Source organism: Eulemur rufifrons, chromosome 7 (genome assembly GCF_041146395.1).
Source record: "Eulemur rufifrons isolate Redbay chromosome 7, OSU_ERuf_1, whole genome shotgun sequence".
NCBI lineage: Eukaryota > Metazoa > Chordata > Mammalia > Primates > Lemuridae > Eulemur > Eulemur rufifrons.
The window spans coordinates 174321151-174338577 of NC_090989.1; the positions used below are offsets into that span (position 1 = coordinate 174321151).

Below are 17427 nucleotides of genomic sequence, written 5' to 3' on the forward strand. Positions count from 1 at the left end.
CACAGTTCTACCAATTTATTTTCTCATATGAGATTATTCATTTAATGTGGCTTTCTGAATCCCCTCATGCCACTCCCATTCCATCAGATCTGAAGCCGCCTCCAGGGATGTGGAGTGTGAGAGGGTCAGGCAGGGCTTGCAGATTTCAGTGTCTTCAGGAATCAGACAGGTTAATGAGTGAAGCAGGCCAGTTGTCAATGTCAGAATAAAGAGTGGTGGGGATGTGGCAAAATGAAGAGTATGTGCTCATGTTCTTCATGTGAAGAGCTGCTGCTTTTGCAGAACTCTGTGCAGTTGCTGGCCCACTAGAGTTGCACTTCGGTGTTGCTAGAGTTTCTGATTTATCAACCAAAAAAGAGAAACCCAAACGCAGGTTTGAGAAACCAGAAATCCACATTTTGGTGTGAAAACTCCCAGTTTTTAATTGTTGGTGACAAATTCTAGACCACTAAACATTGTGTAGCCAGTAAGCCATACCCGTGGACTGTGTCTGTGGGCTACCAGGTTGGGTTCCTTTGCTTTAAACTGTGACATATCAAGTGGTCTGCAGCTAGAGATCTCCAGGCTCCTGGCCATGTTTTGGAGACTCTCAAGGCCTTACTGGCCTCTAGCACTCCTAGATGCCAGCTGTAAGAATCGGCAGTCTTTGGGGGCAGACCCTGATAGAACAAGAAGCTTTGTCTCGTGGAATAGGGTTGGCAGGCTATGAATCAGCCACCTGGACTACAGACTTAGCTTCTTCAGAGCTGTCTGACTTAGTCAGAAGGAGTGAGGGACTGTCAAATCTCCATTTCCTTCTAGCCTAGAAATCCTACAAGGGCCTACATAATCTGGCCCCTTATTCATAGTTTCTTTTCTCCCCCCTTTCCATGCATGCCAGCCACATTGGACCAGGAGCGCTGGCAGGGTGTGGGTTGGGAATTTAAGTAAGTCCTTAGGATAGTTGTGGGAGACAAGGTCAAAGAGGTAATGATCCTGGGGTGGGCCGGGGTAGGGAAGTGGACATACTGGGCAGGGGTTCTCAAACCTTGGTGCATATAAAAATCCACCCTGAGACCTAATCAGCTAGTGGAGATTTCTGGGCACCACACCTAAAGAATCTGACTCATTAGCTCTGGAGTGGGGCCCCAGAATGTGCATTTCTAACAAGCACTGTGAATAGCATTGGTATAGGGACTTGTAAGTACTTTGTTTTTTCTCAAAGATAAGTAAGGAACCACTATTAGAGGTGTTGGGGTTTTTTTGTTCTGTTTTTTTTTTTTTTTTGCAGAGGAGTGACATGATCTGACAGGATTACAAGGATCTCTCTAGTCATTGTATGGAAAAGGTAGAAGAGTCAGAATTTCAGTCATCTAAGTGAGAAAAGATGATGGCTTGGATTGAGTAGTAACAGTAGTGGGTAAAAATTAGTCAAATTCTGGATGTATTCTGAAAACGGAACCAGTACTCCTGGATTGGATATAGGGTATGAAGGAAAGAATGGAGTCAAAGATGACCAAAGTTTTTGGAATGAGTAACTAGGATGAACTATATGAAGACCTGCAAAAAAATGGCAATTTCATATGTTCCATCTTAATAGAAAAAATGGAGTTGGAAACTAATAAGATGGAGAAGACCATGGGAGGAAGTGATTTGGAGGGGATGATGAGCAAGCTAAGTTTGAGATGCCTGCAAATGGTGTTTTTGCATAAAGAGGCAGAGCTGGGTTTGGAGTTCGAAGAAGTCTGAGCTGGGGTGTTTAAATCTATGAGACTGGGTTAGATCACCAGAGCTGTGAGCATAAAAATCAAGTTCTGAGCCTTGAGGCACTCTGACATTTAAGAGGCAGAGAAGAGGAGAAAACTAGCTCTCGGAGAGTGAGAAGAAATGAAGGAGGTGAGAGGAAAACCAGGCAAGTGTGTTGAATTGGAAGCCAAGTAAAGAATGTGTATGAAGAGCCTCCTTGCGGTTCCTCGAACATGCAAGGCTTGTTCACACCTGAGGGCTTTCGCACTGGGCTGGAATGTTGTTCCTGCCAGTCTGCCTGGCTCATCTCACTAATTTCAGGTCTGTGCTTAAATGTCACATTTTCTGTGACGCCAGTCCCTGAACAATCAGTGTAAGATTAGCAGAGTTGCCTGGCATCCAGCTGATGTTCAGGTAATATTTATTGAATGAATGGTGAACGTGTAACTCTTGATGAAAGCAGAAGTCCAGGTGAGAACATATTAAAGCCTTGCCACTCAGAGTATGGCGTGTTCTCTAGACCAGCTGGGTCAGCACCGCTGGGAACTTGTTAGAAGTGTAGGATCTTGGGCTCCAGCCCCGACCTATGGAATCACACTCTGCATTTAGCAAGATCCCCAAGTGATTTGTATACACATTAAGATTTGCACCCAGTCCTGTATTTAATTTTCTATCTATGGCAAGAGTGTGGCAACAACTCAAACGAAGAAGTTAAAACCATCAAAACCAAATCTCTTCAATAGTTGTTTCTGTATTCAGTCAGAAGTTGTCATCATATAATTTAAACACACAACACAACTGTGGGCAGAGACTTGAAAAAATATTTTATGTAGTTATTCATATTACTTCTTTCTTAGTTTTATTTTGAATTGACCTAAGTTAGGAGAGAATATAAAATGTATAGCGTCTGGTACATAGAGACAAATTTGAGAGAATGAAGCTAATTCTGTTTTTTTTTATATTTTAAAAAATCTTGCTGTTTAATATGTATATCCATGCATTAATGACTTACAAGATCTTTAGAGAAATGGTTTTCTCTTAGAGTGAGTGATGGGTTAAGTTGTTTGGGTCTTACTGCTTTTTTTCCCATAAAAATTTGATTCTGAAAGTAGTGTTTTCATTTTCAGATTATAAATACTCTATAGGCAGACAGCTACAACTCCTAAATCCCTCCTACTTCTATTTGGCTGAGATAAAAACTTACTGTTCTTTTTATTCCCATGATCTTTGGCTTATTTGTGTCTGAGAGAGGAAAAAAATAATGTATATATTGGGATTTTTTTTATGATGATGCCTTTTTTTCTGAGAGTACTAAATGTCATTTGTCCTAAAACCAAAGCAGACCCATCTTGCAGTTTGTATGCACACTGTTTCATAGGCCATTAGCTAAGGATAAAAGCCATGCTAGGAATTTTTGGTGGGGCTGGTCTAGTTTATTCTATTAGAACATCAAAATTTCCGAAAAGTACATTTATTGTTTTCTTTTGTACCTATTTACAACTCATTTCTCTGAATTTCTCTGAATTCAGAAGCCTACAAAATAACAAGACAGGGAGTGGTGTACAAGTATACAGACCCATAAATATGCAATGTAAATTCATAGCTGTTTATTTGTGCACCTATGGGGTACGTAAGTACACCTCTGGCTTTATAGTTTAATCTTTCCCTCTTTACTCAGTTAAAGCCGTAGATGAGACTTGATCAACAGTGAAGGCGCCATAGAAAAAGTACCGCAAGGGAAAGATGAAAGAATATTTTAAAGTTTTCTGTCATTCATCATGATGGGCAGATTAACTGAGGCCTGGCTGTGGTTTCCAATCCTGGCAAGTCTCTTAACTTTCTTCTCAGAGTTTCTGTTTCTTTATCTTTAAAATAGGGATAATTAAGCACTTCCTGTGTTCTTACATGTATGCTTGTCCAGTTAAGACAATATTTGGAAAAACAACTATAAAATTATATATACATCTACAAATTTTTGGTATGAAAACCACCTCATTCTTTCCTCCAAACCTTGCTGAAACTTTTATTTCATAGGAAAGTTCCATTCTAGTTCAGTAAAGCTTTCCTAGAGTGGAGGGGTTTTCTATAGAAAGCCTATGAGTAGATGTTTTAGGCTTTGGGGACCACGTGGACTCTGTCACCACTACTCAATGCAGCAGTTGGTGGCAAGAGAGCAGCTGTGGATGATGTGTAAACTAGTGGTGTGGCCATGTTCTGATCAAACTTTACTTATCGACATTGAAATTTGAGTATCATATAATTTTCATGTGTCATGAAATACCATTCTTCTTTTGATTTTTTTCCAACCATTTAAAAATGTAAAATCCATTCTTAGTTTATGGGCCATGCAAAAACAGGCAGCATACCGGGCTGGGCTAATGAACAGACCACTGTTACAGAGAAAAGGCCTTGGGCTCATCCATCCTAGTCGTTTCCAACCTTCCTTTATTCAGGTACTCTTCAGGTTTTGCTTTTTCTTTGCATCTGATTTTGATTCTTCTCTCTTAGGTCAGGATTCATATCGTTGTTGTTCTCCCCCCCCCCCCCTTTTTTTTGTTAAGGATACCTTTGTACAGATTGTATAGAAAACAAGATTATGTCTCTTGAGAACATATGTATACACACATTGCATTACGTTATGATTGTGGGACTGAAAAGAACCTTGACATTTATCAGATAGGACCCTATACAAAGCTTTGCTTGAGTCATTTAAGAAAGCTGGCTTTTTTTTTTTTTTCCTTCCTTCCTTCCTTTCTCCCTCCCTCCCTCCCTTATTTATTTATTGATTTATTTAGAGACAGAGTCTTGCTCTTATCACCTGGGCCAGAGTGCAGTGGTGTCATCATAGCTCACAGCAACCTCAAACTCCTGGGCTCAAGTGATCCTCCTGCCTCAGCCTCCTGAGTAGCTGGGACTACAGGTACACGCCACCATGTCCAGCTAATTTTTCTATTTTTAGTAGAGATGGGGTCTCACTCTTGCTTAGGCTGGTCTCAAACTCCTGACCTCAAGCAATCCTCCCACGTAGGCCTCACAAAGTGCTAGGATTACAGGCATGAGCCACTGCACCTGGCCTGGCGTTTTCTATTTTACCATTTGTTCAGAGATTATGATTGTATAATTGACCTTCTCTGTAAATTGCCATTTAAGAAACAGTATGAAAAGAGTACTGGTGTGGTGGTGCTGGTGGATAGCAGTTGACTAAATGATAATCCCTTTCATTTTCTTTAAACGTACTGAACAAAAGAACAAATTCTCTCCTTTAAACATAAGTAAGAAATCTGAATACTTCATTGGCTTGTTAAAAAAAACTAATTATAAACTAAAAGGATTGTGGAAATCTTCGCTCAATTTTATTCAGATTCTTGTTTACAAATAGGAGAGGACATGGAAGACCAGTGGACTTTCAGATGGGGATTTTTTTTTTTCCCCCCAGTGAATTCTTTTGTCAGTCAAGACGGTGATATCTACAGCCACCATCTTCCACTGGCATCTGATGTGCACCAGGATCTCTGTAGAATGAGGCGGACGGAAAATAACCTGTCAGTGCTGTTCAGGAAGTGGCGAAGCTAACGTGTGACAGTTAGGAGGCGATCCGTTCCAATTCTCCTGCAACATCTGAGTGAAAAAAGGGAAAAGAGGCAAAAAAGATAGAAGCAGTAACAAAGAAGAAAAGTTTCAGAGCCTTTGTATTTTTGCACTTTGATTCAGATAGCTAACATAATTTATATGAAATAAAAATTACATCCATCAATGCTGTATTATGATTAGAGTATGAAGTAGCCTAGCTTTATTTTGTGTTCTGTGCTTCAACTGGTCAGCAACACCCAACCTTTGCTACCTGAATTCCTGAATGTGGGTAGTTGATTTGAAGGTCAAAAACATGCAGAAATTATCAGGAAATCATGAAGATGTTTCCGTCCTCTTTAATGCTACATATATATTCTCATTTGCATGCTTGTTTGATTGGCTGTTTTAAAATTAATGAGAGCAAAGTTATTGACTAAAAAGCTATGAATTAGGATGGTAGAAGATAGAAAGTCATATTTATATGGCTTTTAAAATGGTCAAAGGGCTGTACAGCCTCATAATAATGCTTTGAGGGAGTTTGGACAGGCTTAATATCTTTCTATAGCATCTTCTGGGTGAGGGAGGTGGGACCAGCAGAAGCTATGTCACATGCCACCTGTCCACTGGGGCAGTGATGGTGCTAACTGTATTCTAGGTCAGTGGTTCTCAAAGTGTGATCAGAGAGCCCTGCTGGTCTCCAAGACCCTTGCAGAGGTTCTGCCAGGTGAAAACTATTTCACAATAATACCAAGATGTTATTTTTCTTTTTCACTCTCATCTCACAAATATACAGTGAGTTTTTCAAAGGGTATATGATGTGCTAAGATGTCATCATTCTGACATCCAGTGAGTTATGTGCTAGTGTATGTAGTCTTGTGTTTTCAAAATTTCTCACTTTTAATTCCTAATATGATAACTATTGATAGATGTAATCCATAGGAACACAATAAATTTGAGGAGTATAAAAGGGTCCTAAGACAGAAAAGTTTGAGAACAGCTGTTTAGATATTTGCTAAGCCTGTTAGAGACGTGATCTCATTTAATGCTGAAAACACCCCGATGAAAAAGGTGCAATTATTGTTCCCATTGAACGCATGAGGAGAGGAAGGCCTAGAGAAGTTAATGACTTGCAGAAGGTCACATGAATAGTAAGTTGCACAGCCAAAATTCGAACTCAGGTTTCCAGTTCTTAACTACTCTGCTGACTGTTGTCAGGCATGTTGTTTCTCAAAGAAGTGCCAAGAAACGCCTGGATTTGGACATTAACTTCTCAGAAGAGGAACTTCTCAAAATCTGGGCCATCGCCCTGGGAATGTTAATGTGAAGAATATCCTCATAGATGATGTAAAACAGAGACCATGTACTAGTGGTTTGTGGGCTGAGTCTTGTACTGTATGAAAAACGTAACAATGGGGTGTCCATTTTCTCAACTTAAGGGGATTTCACTTACAAAAGAAGTTCAGATTGCCAGCTACCCTTGAAAAATTGGGAGATCTAGCTAGACTAAACCAGTATTCCCACATGGCCATAAGTGTCTGCAGCTTAGATCCACTGTTCCTCTTAGATGAGACATGTGTCCTCTGGTTTGCCACAGACCTCACTACTCCTTATTACCTCACAGCTCATATCCCTCATTTATGTTACTTGTTTGAGGAGTTTGGGTTAGAAACAGCTGGAGATGTTCTGTCTGCTGCATAGTGTTAACAGGCCATCTGCTTCTAACTTCCCTGAAAACTAAAAAGACACTGGCAATAAGAGAACAAAATACATCCCACTCTGCTTACCCAGTCCTGGTTGTAGTAAAGACCTCACTGACAGCGCCAAATAGGGAGCAAGTTGCTTTTTTTCTTACTGAAGCATTTTGTTCTGATTCATTAAAAAATAAGGATCTGCCAGTGAATTAGCATTTATTTTTAAATGTGCAGCTCTTTCTTTTTTAAGTGTAATAGTGAAATAAGCACATTACACTCATTGCCCTCATTTTATGTTTATTTTAGTAATGTCTATTGTCCTCATCATTATCGTGTCTGGACCCTTTTATGAAACTTAAAATGTCTCTGTGAACGTCTGTGTACATGTTAAATCAGTCATTTGAAATAATTTGAGATTGTGAACCTAAAGGACTTCATTATCCTGGGCATGTAGACAAAAATTATCGAATTTCAGACTTTTGTGCTTAAAATATCATCTCTCCATTTGAGCAGTGAGTATTAAGCATTTATTATAATTTTTAGATGTATATTATTAACAGTTTGGCTCTTTTCTGCTTTTGCCTCACTCCAGACTCTAAGTTACCTAAAGCTGGAAATTATATCTGCTTTCTGTGTGTTCACAATATATAGTCTATGCTTTGTATTGTGTTTAGCACACAATAACAGTAAATAAATGAAATGAATAAACATAAATGCATCAGTTGTCCTATATGATAACTCATTCTTCTCTAGACCTGAGAATTATAAAATTTTCAGTAAAAATTTTCATGCTTCCTTGTTTAAGAGTTAAGTTGGAGAGACATTTATTTCTTTTTTCCAAATAAATATGCATCCAGTTTGTGTGTGTGTGTGTTTGCGTGTGTGTGTTGCATTCTATTTAGGATAGTTCCCCTTCTTCATGATGTGAGGTCAGTAGGCAAGTTACACATCCACCCAGCTAAGAGTAAGGTGCACGTTGAGACCAGGATGCAAGAAGAAGCCTTTGACTTAAAAGTTCAGCACAGATTCTCTCCCATACTAAAAGCTGGCCATCCTGCAGTTGGAAGTGGCAGAGTTATTCGGCCGTTAGAAAAATCTAGGGTAATGGTAGCTTTTAGGCTATGTCTCCTGCAAAGGGGGCATCCAGCTATTGGAACCTATTACAGAAAGAGAAATACCAATTGTCTATTAATACTACTGGAACTAAAGATGAATAGTGAATTGGCCTTGATCTGACAGTGAGTTTGACTTTGATAGCTCATCACTTAAAAAGGTTCTTTTGTATTTATGAAAAAAAGCGTGACGTCAAGCCAGGGGGAAGAATTGATATCAATATTTAAGACCAAACTCGTAGGACTTCCAAAAAAAAAAGCCCCTTGTGTGAACGAGGTTTTTTTCTTTTCTTTTTTTTTTTTTACATGCATAACTAATTAGCTTAGGTTATTATAAGAAGGGCTGCTGTGATAAAGTTTCCGGTGGTGTCTCGGGATACCTTGTTTATAGTGCCTTCTCTATGCCAGTTAGTCTTCGAATTGGAATTACAGAAAGTAGAGGGAAGAATATTCTGCCCGTTTCTCATTGGATTGGGGCCACCTACAACATTGTTATGCTGGAAATGCTAGAATATAATCACTATCAGGTGAGCTTTATTCTTATTCATATTCAGTCTCTGAAATATAATGTAATAAACTGACTAATCCACCTTTTTTATGTCATTGTAATAGGCACACTGTTTTCGATAAGCACAAATCTACTCTTCTAATGCTGTTTATTGTTGGATGACATAAGAAGTAATTCAATGTAGTTTTGAACAATGTTAATATTAGAAGAATATGTTTTTTCCCCAGTGTGTGGCTATACTCTCTTCATCGGCTCCTATTCATAGCTCATAAAATTAATTTGTGTTTATCAAGGAAAAAGTGACTTTAAATTGAGTATCATGGTTTTGGAAATAAAAGCATTTCTAATTCTGTATTAATGTTTATAGGAAAGGAGACAAAGTATCCTGGTGGCTTACTGATAATTATGCCTTTAAAAACACATACATATAAGTGTTATGCATTTGAAAGAAACTGCTTAATGTGGAATTGCTTTTTACCTTGAATTCTTTCTTAATTAAAATGTTGAATAATCATGTCCAAATGAAAGTGGGAGGAATTAACCCACAGCTAGTTGATTTAATCATCAGAATGTTTCTATTTATTTTCTACAACCATTTTACAGTTGGTTCTTAAGGAGTTGTGTTTTTTTTTTTTTTTTTAACAGAAAGCTGTTCTGTTTGCCAAGGAAAGTGAAATAAACTGAGTTATAACGCCTTCTTCTAGATTGTTGTTTTGATCTTAATAAACCCTTTCAAGTGTGTTGGGGAAATTTTTGCCCTGCAGATAGTTTCAAACTTTTAATTATTAGATAGGAAAAGAAGGGCACAAGGTTTGAAAGAGATGTATAATTAATTAGCAGAGAAATAAAATAGGGCAAAGTATTACCCCAAATCCTAGGAGTTAGACTTTCAACTGCAATAATATCAAAATCCGTTAGCACAGTGCCTGGTACATCACAGGGGCTTAATAATTTATTCTGTTGGTAGACTGGTCAGTTTCATATTTGTGCCTGAAAGAGGAACTGTCTGAATCTCAAAAATAACAACACTGTCTTCTTTTCCCCCCATTGGCTATGTTCAGGTGCAGACCCACCTCGAAAACCCCACCAAGTACCACATACAGCAAGCCCAAAGGCAGCAGGTAAAGCAGTACCTTTCTACCACTTTAGCAAATAAACATGCCAACCAAGTCCTGAGCTTACCATGTCCAAACCAGCCTGGCGATCATGTCATGCCACCGGTGCCGGGGAGCAGCGCACCCAACAGCCCCATGGCTATGCTTACGCTTAACTCCAACTGTGAAAAAGAGGTAATTCATGTCTCCTCTCCTCTCCTCTCCTCTCCTCTCCTCTCCTCTCCTGTTTTCTTACACTGAATAACTTGTCTGTTGGATATTATTCCCGCACTTAATTATGGACTGGAGTCTGTCCACGTGGCCTCATTCAACAGCCTTTGTCCCCGATGCGCCAACTGGTTGCGGCATTCCAGCCTCTTGTCCCCGTCTCTGGGTTATTGGGTTTAGGGCGTATGACGGGAGACCTGGCTTGCTCTAAGTGGCACGTGAAGGCAAGGACACTTTCTCCTGCCGCTTGCTTCCTTCTTCGTTAGCTGAGTGCTGTCTTCTATTCCATGCCTTTCAGCTTACGGAGCAGTGAAAATGCAGAGAGGAGAAGGGGAGGTGAAAAAGGAAAGGCAAAAATAGAAAAGGTGTGGGACAGGCGGTTTAGAAGTTCCGCTTGTTGTGAATGTCTGGAATATTATTTTTATTTCTCCCTGAGTTGGAAAAAAAAAAAAAAGCGTAGAATGTACGTGGATGGATTTGAATAACATAGCACATGAGGACATAGCAGAAAAGCCAAAGTTTAATTGCTGGATACATTCCGTTTCATGATAAAATTGCCACTGCCCATTAAATCTGCTTTTGGAAAGGCTGGATTGGAGACAAGACTCAAACATACCTTCAAGCTAATTGTTGCATCAAAATTTGGAGCATTAAAATACTTGAGAGGAGAGTTGTGATTTAATGCCTGTTATTTCCAAATTATGAGATGATGAGCTTCATTTTAGTGGAATTTTACTGTACTCTGAACTGTTCATGCAAGTTCAGAGGTGACTTTTCTAACACTGGATTGATTTTAATTTCTAGAGGGACTAAGTCTTTTCCCCTATTCCCAAACCAGCCGCCTTAGTTTCCTCTGTCCGTGTTTGTCATCTAGCAAGATGATTTGACACAAGTTCTTGCTTCATTCTTTCATCTCTTGGTCCGATTCCACTTTGTTTGAAAGCTTAGTTCATCTTGTTGCTGTGTCATCAGGCTCGTGAGAACATGTCATTGAAAAGCCATTTGCAAATCCAAGTCATGGGCTGTTTCTGCTTGTGTTTCTGCAGGGATTTTATAAGTTTGAAGAGCAAAACAGGGCGGAGAGCGAGTGCCCAGGCATGAACACGCATTCACGAGCGTCGTGTATGCAGGTACTGAATGACTCTGCAGCCCAGGGATGTAACACTTGGTGATGAGAATCTCTATTTGTGGCTAATCACACCTTCCTGATGACTTAAGGGTTTTTTCCCCAGCCCCCCTTGATTTTTTAATTTTTTGAAATAGGGAAAACTAAGGACAGGGCCATTTTCTTTATAGTATCTCATGATTAAATAGTGACTAAGGAAATTAAACTTAAAATTTGTTTTTCCCCTAAGTTGCTTTAAATCACCAAAAAGTGCTTCAAATACATAAATTTTAATAAATAAGACATAAAATACCATGTTTCGTTTATATACCATCATCGATGTATGTTATGCAAATTTGTAGGCTAACAATTTTTGTAGAATATTAGTAAAACTAAGAAGTATGGGTGTGATCTATATGTTGCTTTATAAATGGAATATCATGGAACATATATTTTGAAACTTTGTTCATTAATTTAATAATATTTAATGGATATTTTCCCAAGTAAAGTTTCTTCTATAACATCCTATTTAGTGGATACATAAAATTATGCTGTATCCATTTATATATTTGTGTGTATAGACATATGAGAGAATAATAAGCAACAGAAAACATTTTTTTCCTTTTCTGTATTTCCTATTGCATTACTTTTTCATAGGAGAAAAAAATTATTCTAAAAATGCTAACACATCAAGCCCACTAATTTTATTTCCCTCAAAATAAAATTAAAAATCACAAAGAAAGGTTTTGTTCTTAAGTCCCTTGGTCTATTTGCTTCTTGACCAACTCAATTAGAAACTCATCTCTTAAAGACAGACAAAACAAATCAAAGTGTACTTGGAAATGGAACCTAACAAACAGTGTGCTAGCAGTTATTTCTAACTGGTCGCCAATTATTCTTCTCAGGGGTCACTTAATTAGACTCATTTTTTATGTGTTTACTATACTCCTGGCACTGTGAACACTTTATATGGTTTGTGCTGAAATCTCACAAGAATCCAATAAGGCAATAAATATTATTAAGCCCCATTTTATAGATTGACAAACTGAGGCTCTTAACCATTAGAGGCTTTGCCCTTAAGCTAGAAAGTGGGAGAACCGGGATTCCAACCCCAGCCCTGTGCTGTTGGAGCTCCTCCTCTTTAATGGAAGTGGCAAAAAGACACAGAGGAGCATCCCTGTGAGTCCTGAGATTTCACCATATACCTAAGAAGCACTATTCAGACCCAAGCACAGACACACCAACTAGCTCAAATACGTAAGGTGTTTACGAAGAAATGTTTTCACAGACTTGTCTTTGCAACTGCTGCAATGCACATGTAATCACTGTTGTTTATTATCATAACTGATGTTTTGGTACTTCAGGAATAAAATTGATCTAGTGGGAATGTCAGCTCCACGACTGTAATGATAACCTCATCCTCGTGTACTCCTTGGGGAGTAGCAAGCATACTGGCAGCTGTACAAAGAGAAACTTACTTTACAAGTCACTGTAAGATCAGTGCAGGGCTAGCCAGTGGCCTGGGAGCCACATTCTCCACATGTGCCTATGAAACCAAAGGACTGAATTACCATCTGTGTTTTCCTTCTCCAAGAAGGGTGAGGGAAGGGTACGAGGCATAGTCTTTGGGGAAAAAAGGAAGTGGCAACTGTCATTCAAGATGAAGTTTCCCGGTTCATGTTTCCTGTTTAGGGCGGGTAGTTTAGCATAGTCGTTGAGAGCGTGGGTTAAATCCTTGCTCCAACCATCCTTTGATGTGTGTGACTTTGGTCAAGCTCCTACTCATTTATTTCAGCTGGAAAATCACTATAACAATAGTACCAGCCCTGCTAGGTTTGTTGTCCGGGGAAATAACTTAGCCTGTGAAAATCCCTGAGCCCAGTGCTTGGTACCTAGTAATCATTCATTTAATGCTGGCTGCAAGTATCATTCTTATCACCCAGTAGTGTTAATGGTCTTAAGTAATATTTTTGCTTTAGTGGGAAGAGGACAGTTAGTTCTTAGAATCTAAATAAAGAGTATTATTGTTTTGGGTAAGCAAGGACCATGGATCTCTTTTTGGGTTGCATTGCATGGTTTTTGTTTATCTCTGTCTCTCTTCCATTGCCCTTTTTCCTACAGATGGATGATGTAATTGATGACATCATTAGCCTAGAATCAAGTTATAATGAAGAAATCCTGGGCTTGATGGATCCTGCCTTGCAAATGGCAAATACGGTATTGATCTTTTTTCTTAAAGAAAATCTTGAGATATTTCTAGTATTCTGTCCTCTTTTCCTAGACTTTTACTTTACCTTTGCAACATATTCATTAAGAAATTTACTAATGATAGAATGGAGAGTTATCTCAGAATCACACATAAGTGACTTTAACATTGGAAATTAAGAATTTTTGATGAGTTTATCAGTAACCCCGTGATAAAGCCCTAACATTCCCGGGAGTCCAAGAACACTTTTAATAGGACGTTAGGCTTCCAGTTCCCCCTTCCATCTCACACCCGACCTAGTACACTGCAGCCAAGGGAACCACTGTGGATTGTACTATTCACAGTGGTATTCTAGTTAGCCTGAAAAAAGTTAATGCAGTTTTTAGATAAGGTGTTTTTTTTTTTTTTCCTATTCATAGGTGATAGAGGCCCATTGGGGTTACTTTTCTTCAACAGCAAAATTTATTCTAATTATAGTTCATAAGTCAGTGGTCGTATGTACTCTTGTATGTTACTTTTTTCTATAATTTGGAGTCTTGCCTATATTATCTATTTTCCTTCACTCGTTACATTTTTTTCTTATGTTATTTTACCAAAGTCCTACTGTAGATCTTATTTAGTCCTTGCAATAATTCAGTGAGTCAAGTTGGGGTGGCATCATTGCCCTCAGTTTTAGTTTGTAACTAGGTTAGACAGTCTTACACAAGATTACATAGCTTGAATGTGTCAAAGCCAGGCCTGCTTGCTAGGTCTTTGAATGCTCACGCCAATCATTTTCTGTTTTCTCTGAGAGCAGTAATACTACCAATACTTAATAAATAGTGTTTTAAAGACTAACATCTATTGAGGGGAACGGGGAGAAGAGGAATTGTTGTTTGATGGGTATGGAGTTTCACATTTGCAAGATGAAAAATTCTGAAGATCTGTTTCATAGCAATGTGAATATATGTAACATAACTGAACTGTACACTTAAAAATAATTAAGATGCCAAATTTTATGTTATGTGGTTATTTTTTACTGTAATAAAACATTTTTTTAAAAGGAAGACTAACTTCCAATAGTAAATTCCCTTGGCCAAGGAACGAGATAGCCCTTACTTATTTACACCAAAATCTTTAGCAAATCGAGTCTTATAGTTGGCATTTTCTTTTCTTTTCCATCTTGATTTAGTTCCTTAAGTTCACTTACTTGAACTTTTGCAGGGTGAGGACTCCCCTTGAAACCTCTAAGCTTCTTCTACAATATTTAGAGTTTGCCTACTTCCTACCCATTTAAACTCATCTGCTGATTTTTGAAGATCCAAATGTTCTGCCATTCTGATAAATGTTTCTATGCAAGACTCTTTTCACCTTCTTGGATCCCTGGTTGACTTCCACAGACCCCTTCTGCTTCCAACTTGGTGCATCCCAGGAGACAGACTACACTTGTCAGCAGTCAGAAGCCTAGGGTGAACATGAGCAAAACACTTGGGGGAGCTTACACCAGGGAATCTATAAATACAACCAAAGACATGGGTATATTTACAATGTTTTCCCTATTCTAGCAGCATTAATTAGCAATGGCCCAGTCATCTCAAAAGAACTTTTCTGTGAGGGTGATCAGACTGTAAAATTGACATGGTTTTGTAAAATCATTGATTGGCTTTGTGTGTGTATGTGCATTTATGAGGACCTTTGAAGTCATCTGGTCCAGTCTAGTACCCAATGCATTAACCTCCTCTTGCATATCCATCATACTCACCACCAAAAAATCAGGCATCCAGTTTCTTGGAAACCTCCAATGAAGGATCTGCCCTGCCTCCCTAGAGAAGCAGTGAAACACAATGGTTAGGATTTAGAAATTTGTAACCAGACCTGGGTTCAAATCCTAAGTCTGTCATTTGCTCTGTGACCTTGCATGTTAGCTTAGCTTCTTGAAGTTCCTTATTTCCCCATCTGTAAAATGGGGCTGTTAAATAATGTCACATGGTTATTTCACTTGATAAAGTATGTGTAGCATTTAGCATTGGAAACATAAGTGGTACTCAATGACATCTAGATTATTAAATGTAATTTATTAATTATCATTTCAAATAATTTAATAGCATTTGTTTATGCAGTTGATATTCATCATGCACTATAACGTGTCAAGCTTTATGTTAGAATAACATCATTCTTAATAATCAAGATATCCCTCACAATGAGTCTCCCTGTAAATTCCAGCATGCATCCTAGTTTGCTTCTTGGAGAACTTTTCCACATGACAAATCTTATGAACATAGTCGTCATGACCCTGTGTGTTTCTCTCCTTCAGAATGAGCACCCACGTCTCTTCAGTCAGTCCGTATTAGCATTGAGGTCTTGTTCCTTCATTATCTAGCTACTCCTGAACTACTTTAAAGATTGATTTAGCATTTATTACTATAAATGGCAAGCGCTGGGTAGATGCTGTGGATGCGAAGGTGAGTAAGGTATGCTCCCTGTTCTCCTGGGGCTTACCAGTCTAGAAGGTGGAGACTCCTTTCGCCCTCCAGTGGAGAAGGATAATTCAGGAACAGAGAGGTCATCTCTAGGGAATTTCCAAATAGGAAAGATCCTCTGGGCAGAGTTGAATTAATTCCCAGCCAAGGCCAGGCACCACCGTGGCTCACACCTGTAATCCTAGCACTTTGGGAGGCTGAGGCAGGAGGATCGCTTAAGGCCAGGAGTTCGAGACCAGCCAGAGCAAGAGCAAGACCCCATCTCTACAAAAAATAGAAAAATTACCCGGGTATGGTGGTACATACCTGTAGTCTCAGCTACTCGGAAGTCTGAGGTGGGAGGATTGCTTGAGCCCAGGAGTTCCAAGTTTGCAGTGAGCTATGATGAGGCCACTGCACTCCAGGCAGAGATGACAGAGACAGAGCCTGCTTTAAGGAAAAAAAACAAAAAACAAAAAACATTCCCAGACAGGAGAGGAGTACCCAGAAGCCACCCTAAGAAGTCACTGACTTTATGCCAGCATCCATTTCTGTTCTATGTTGCCATGCTGTAAAAGGCTAAATATGGCCCCATTGGAGTCCTCTTACAGCAAAATTATGGGAATATTTTCTTATTTGGGGAAAGACAATATAAGTTCAAGGTTAGGAGCCCACACTCTGAGCCAGATATCTGAACGCATTCTCCTGAGTGAGTTATTTCACCTCGCTGCCTCAGTTTCCTTGTCTGCAACATGGGGATGACCACAGCATCTACTGCAACAGAATTAATGTGAAAATTATAAGAGATAATCCACAAAAACCATTTAAAACAGTGTAGCCCTGATGAACTCTCACTAAAGGTTGGTTGCTGGCTCTTGCTAAACTTGGGCTTCAGTTGTCAAAATTAAATAAAAAGCTACTACAACCTATTTTAACTGTTTTCCCACAGTAAAGTTTAAGTTTAATGTTCTTCATGTTAGGCATTTTTTTTCTTTTATTTGATTCTTTGAAATGCTTTATTTCAAGTTCACTACTTAAAAAAATAAAGTGGAAGGAACACTTAGAGAGGAAACTATCCTAAGGGAATTGAAGTCTAGAAATAACTATTCTGAGAGCACAAGGGCCCTCTTGTACCATCACAAACAAAGGATAAAAGTCCCAGTTTGCTCGTGTTAACAGTGCTCAATTGATATTCAGAGAAGGGGACCATCCAGAGAGAAAAAAACAATAACATTTTACAATTATCGTTTACTTGGAAAAATATTCATTTTGGTGGAGCACCACATTGAAGAAGTCAGTTCAGACCACGACTGGGGCACAGACCCAGGCACGCTTACCTTCTCTTTGTCCCGATTAGACTGTGTGGCTTTCATCTGTCCACTGTGCAGCTCGTGCTCTGGAAGTAAAATCTTGTCCATCAGGTTAATGTGCTGGATAAAAACCCAGCAAAGATGCAAGACATCCATGTTAACAGAAGATATCTTTTCCCCTTTCTTAGCTCCAAAGGTGTTATTTTGACCTAATTATGATGCTAACCGTATTTATGGGTGAATTTCTCCAACCCAGAAGAAGAACCACAGAATCCTTTCATTGTAATGCATAACTAGGAGACTGGTTTTTAATAAGAGAACTATACTATTTTAATCAACCTTCCTTTTAGTAGCTTCAACAAATAATAGCCATTAATACAAAGGACATGTGCCACCATCAGGACATAAGTTTCTGAACTGTGGCACCGTTGACATTTGGG

At 38.9% G+C, this 17427-nt stretch overlaps 1 protein-coding gene across 11 annotated transcripts in view; it reads left to right on the forward strand.

Moving 5' to 3' along the window:
* MITF (melanocyte inducing transcription factor) overlaps window positions 1-17427 on the forward strand; it is a 209850-nt gene that overhangs the window by 173080 nt on the left and 19343 nt on the right. For 6 of the 11 annotated variants that reach the window (XM_069473794.1, XM_069473796.1, XM_069473795.1 and 3 more), the window contains exons 3-5: window positions 9668-9895; window positions 10975-11058; window positions 13155-13250. In XM_069473794.1, the coding sequence (XP_069329895.1) occupies window positions 9668-9895; window positions 10975-11058; window positions 13155-13250 (408 nt within the window). Of the gene's footprint in view, window positions 1-8460; window positions 8626-9667; window positions 9896-10226; window positions 10943-10974; window positions 11059-13154; window positions 13251-17427 lie in introns of those variants that run through there. The other 5 variants (XM_069473801.1, XM_069473802.1, XM_069473804.1 and 2 more) reach the window with 4 other exon arrangements.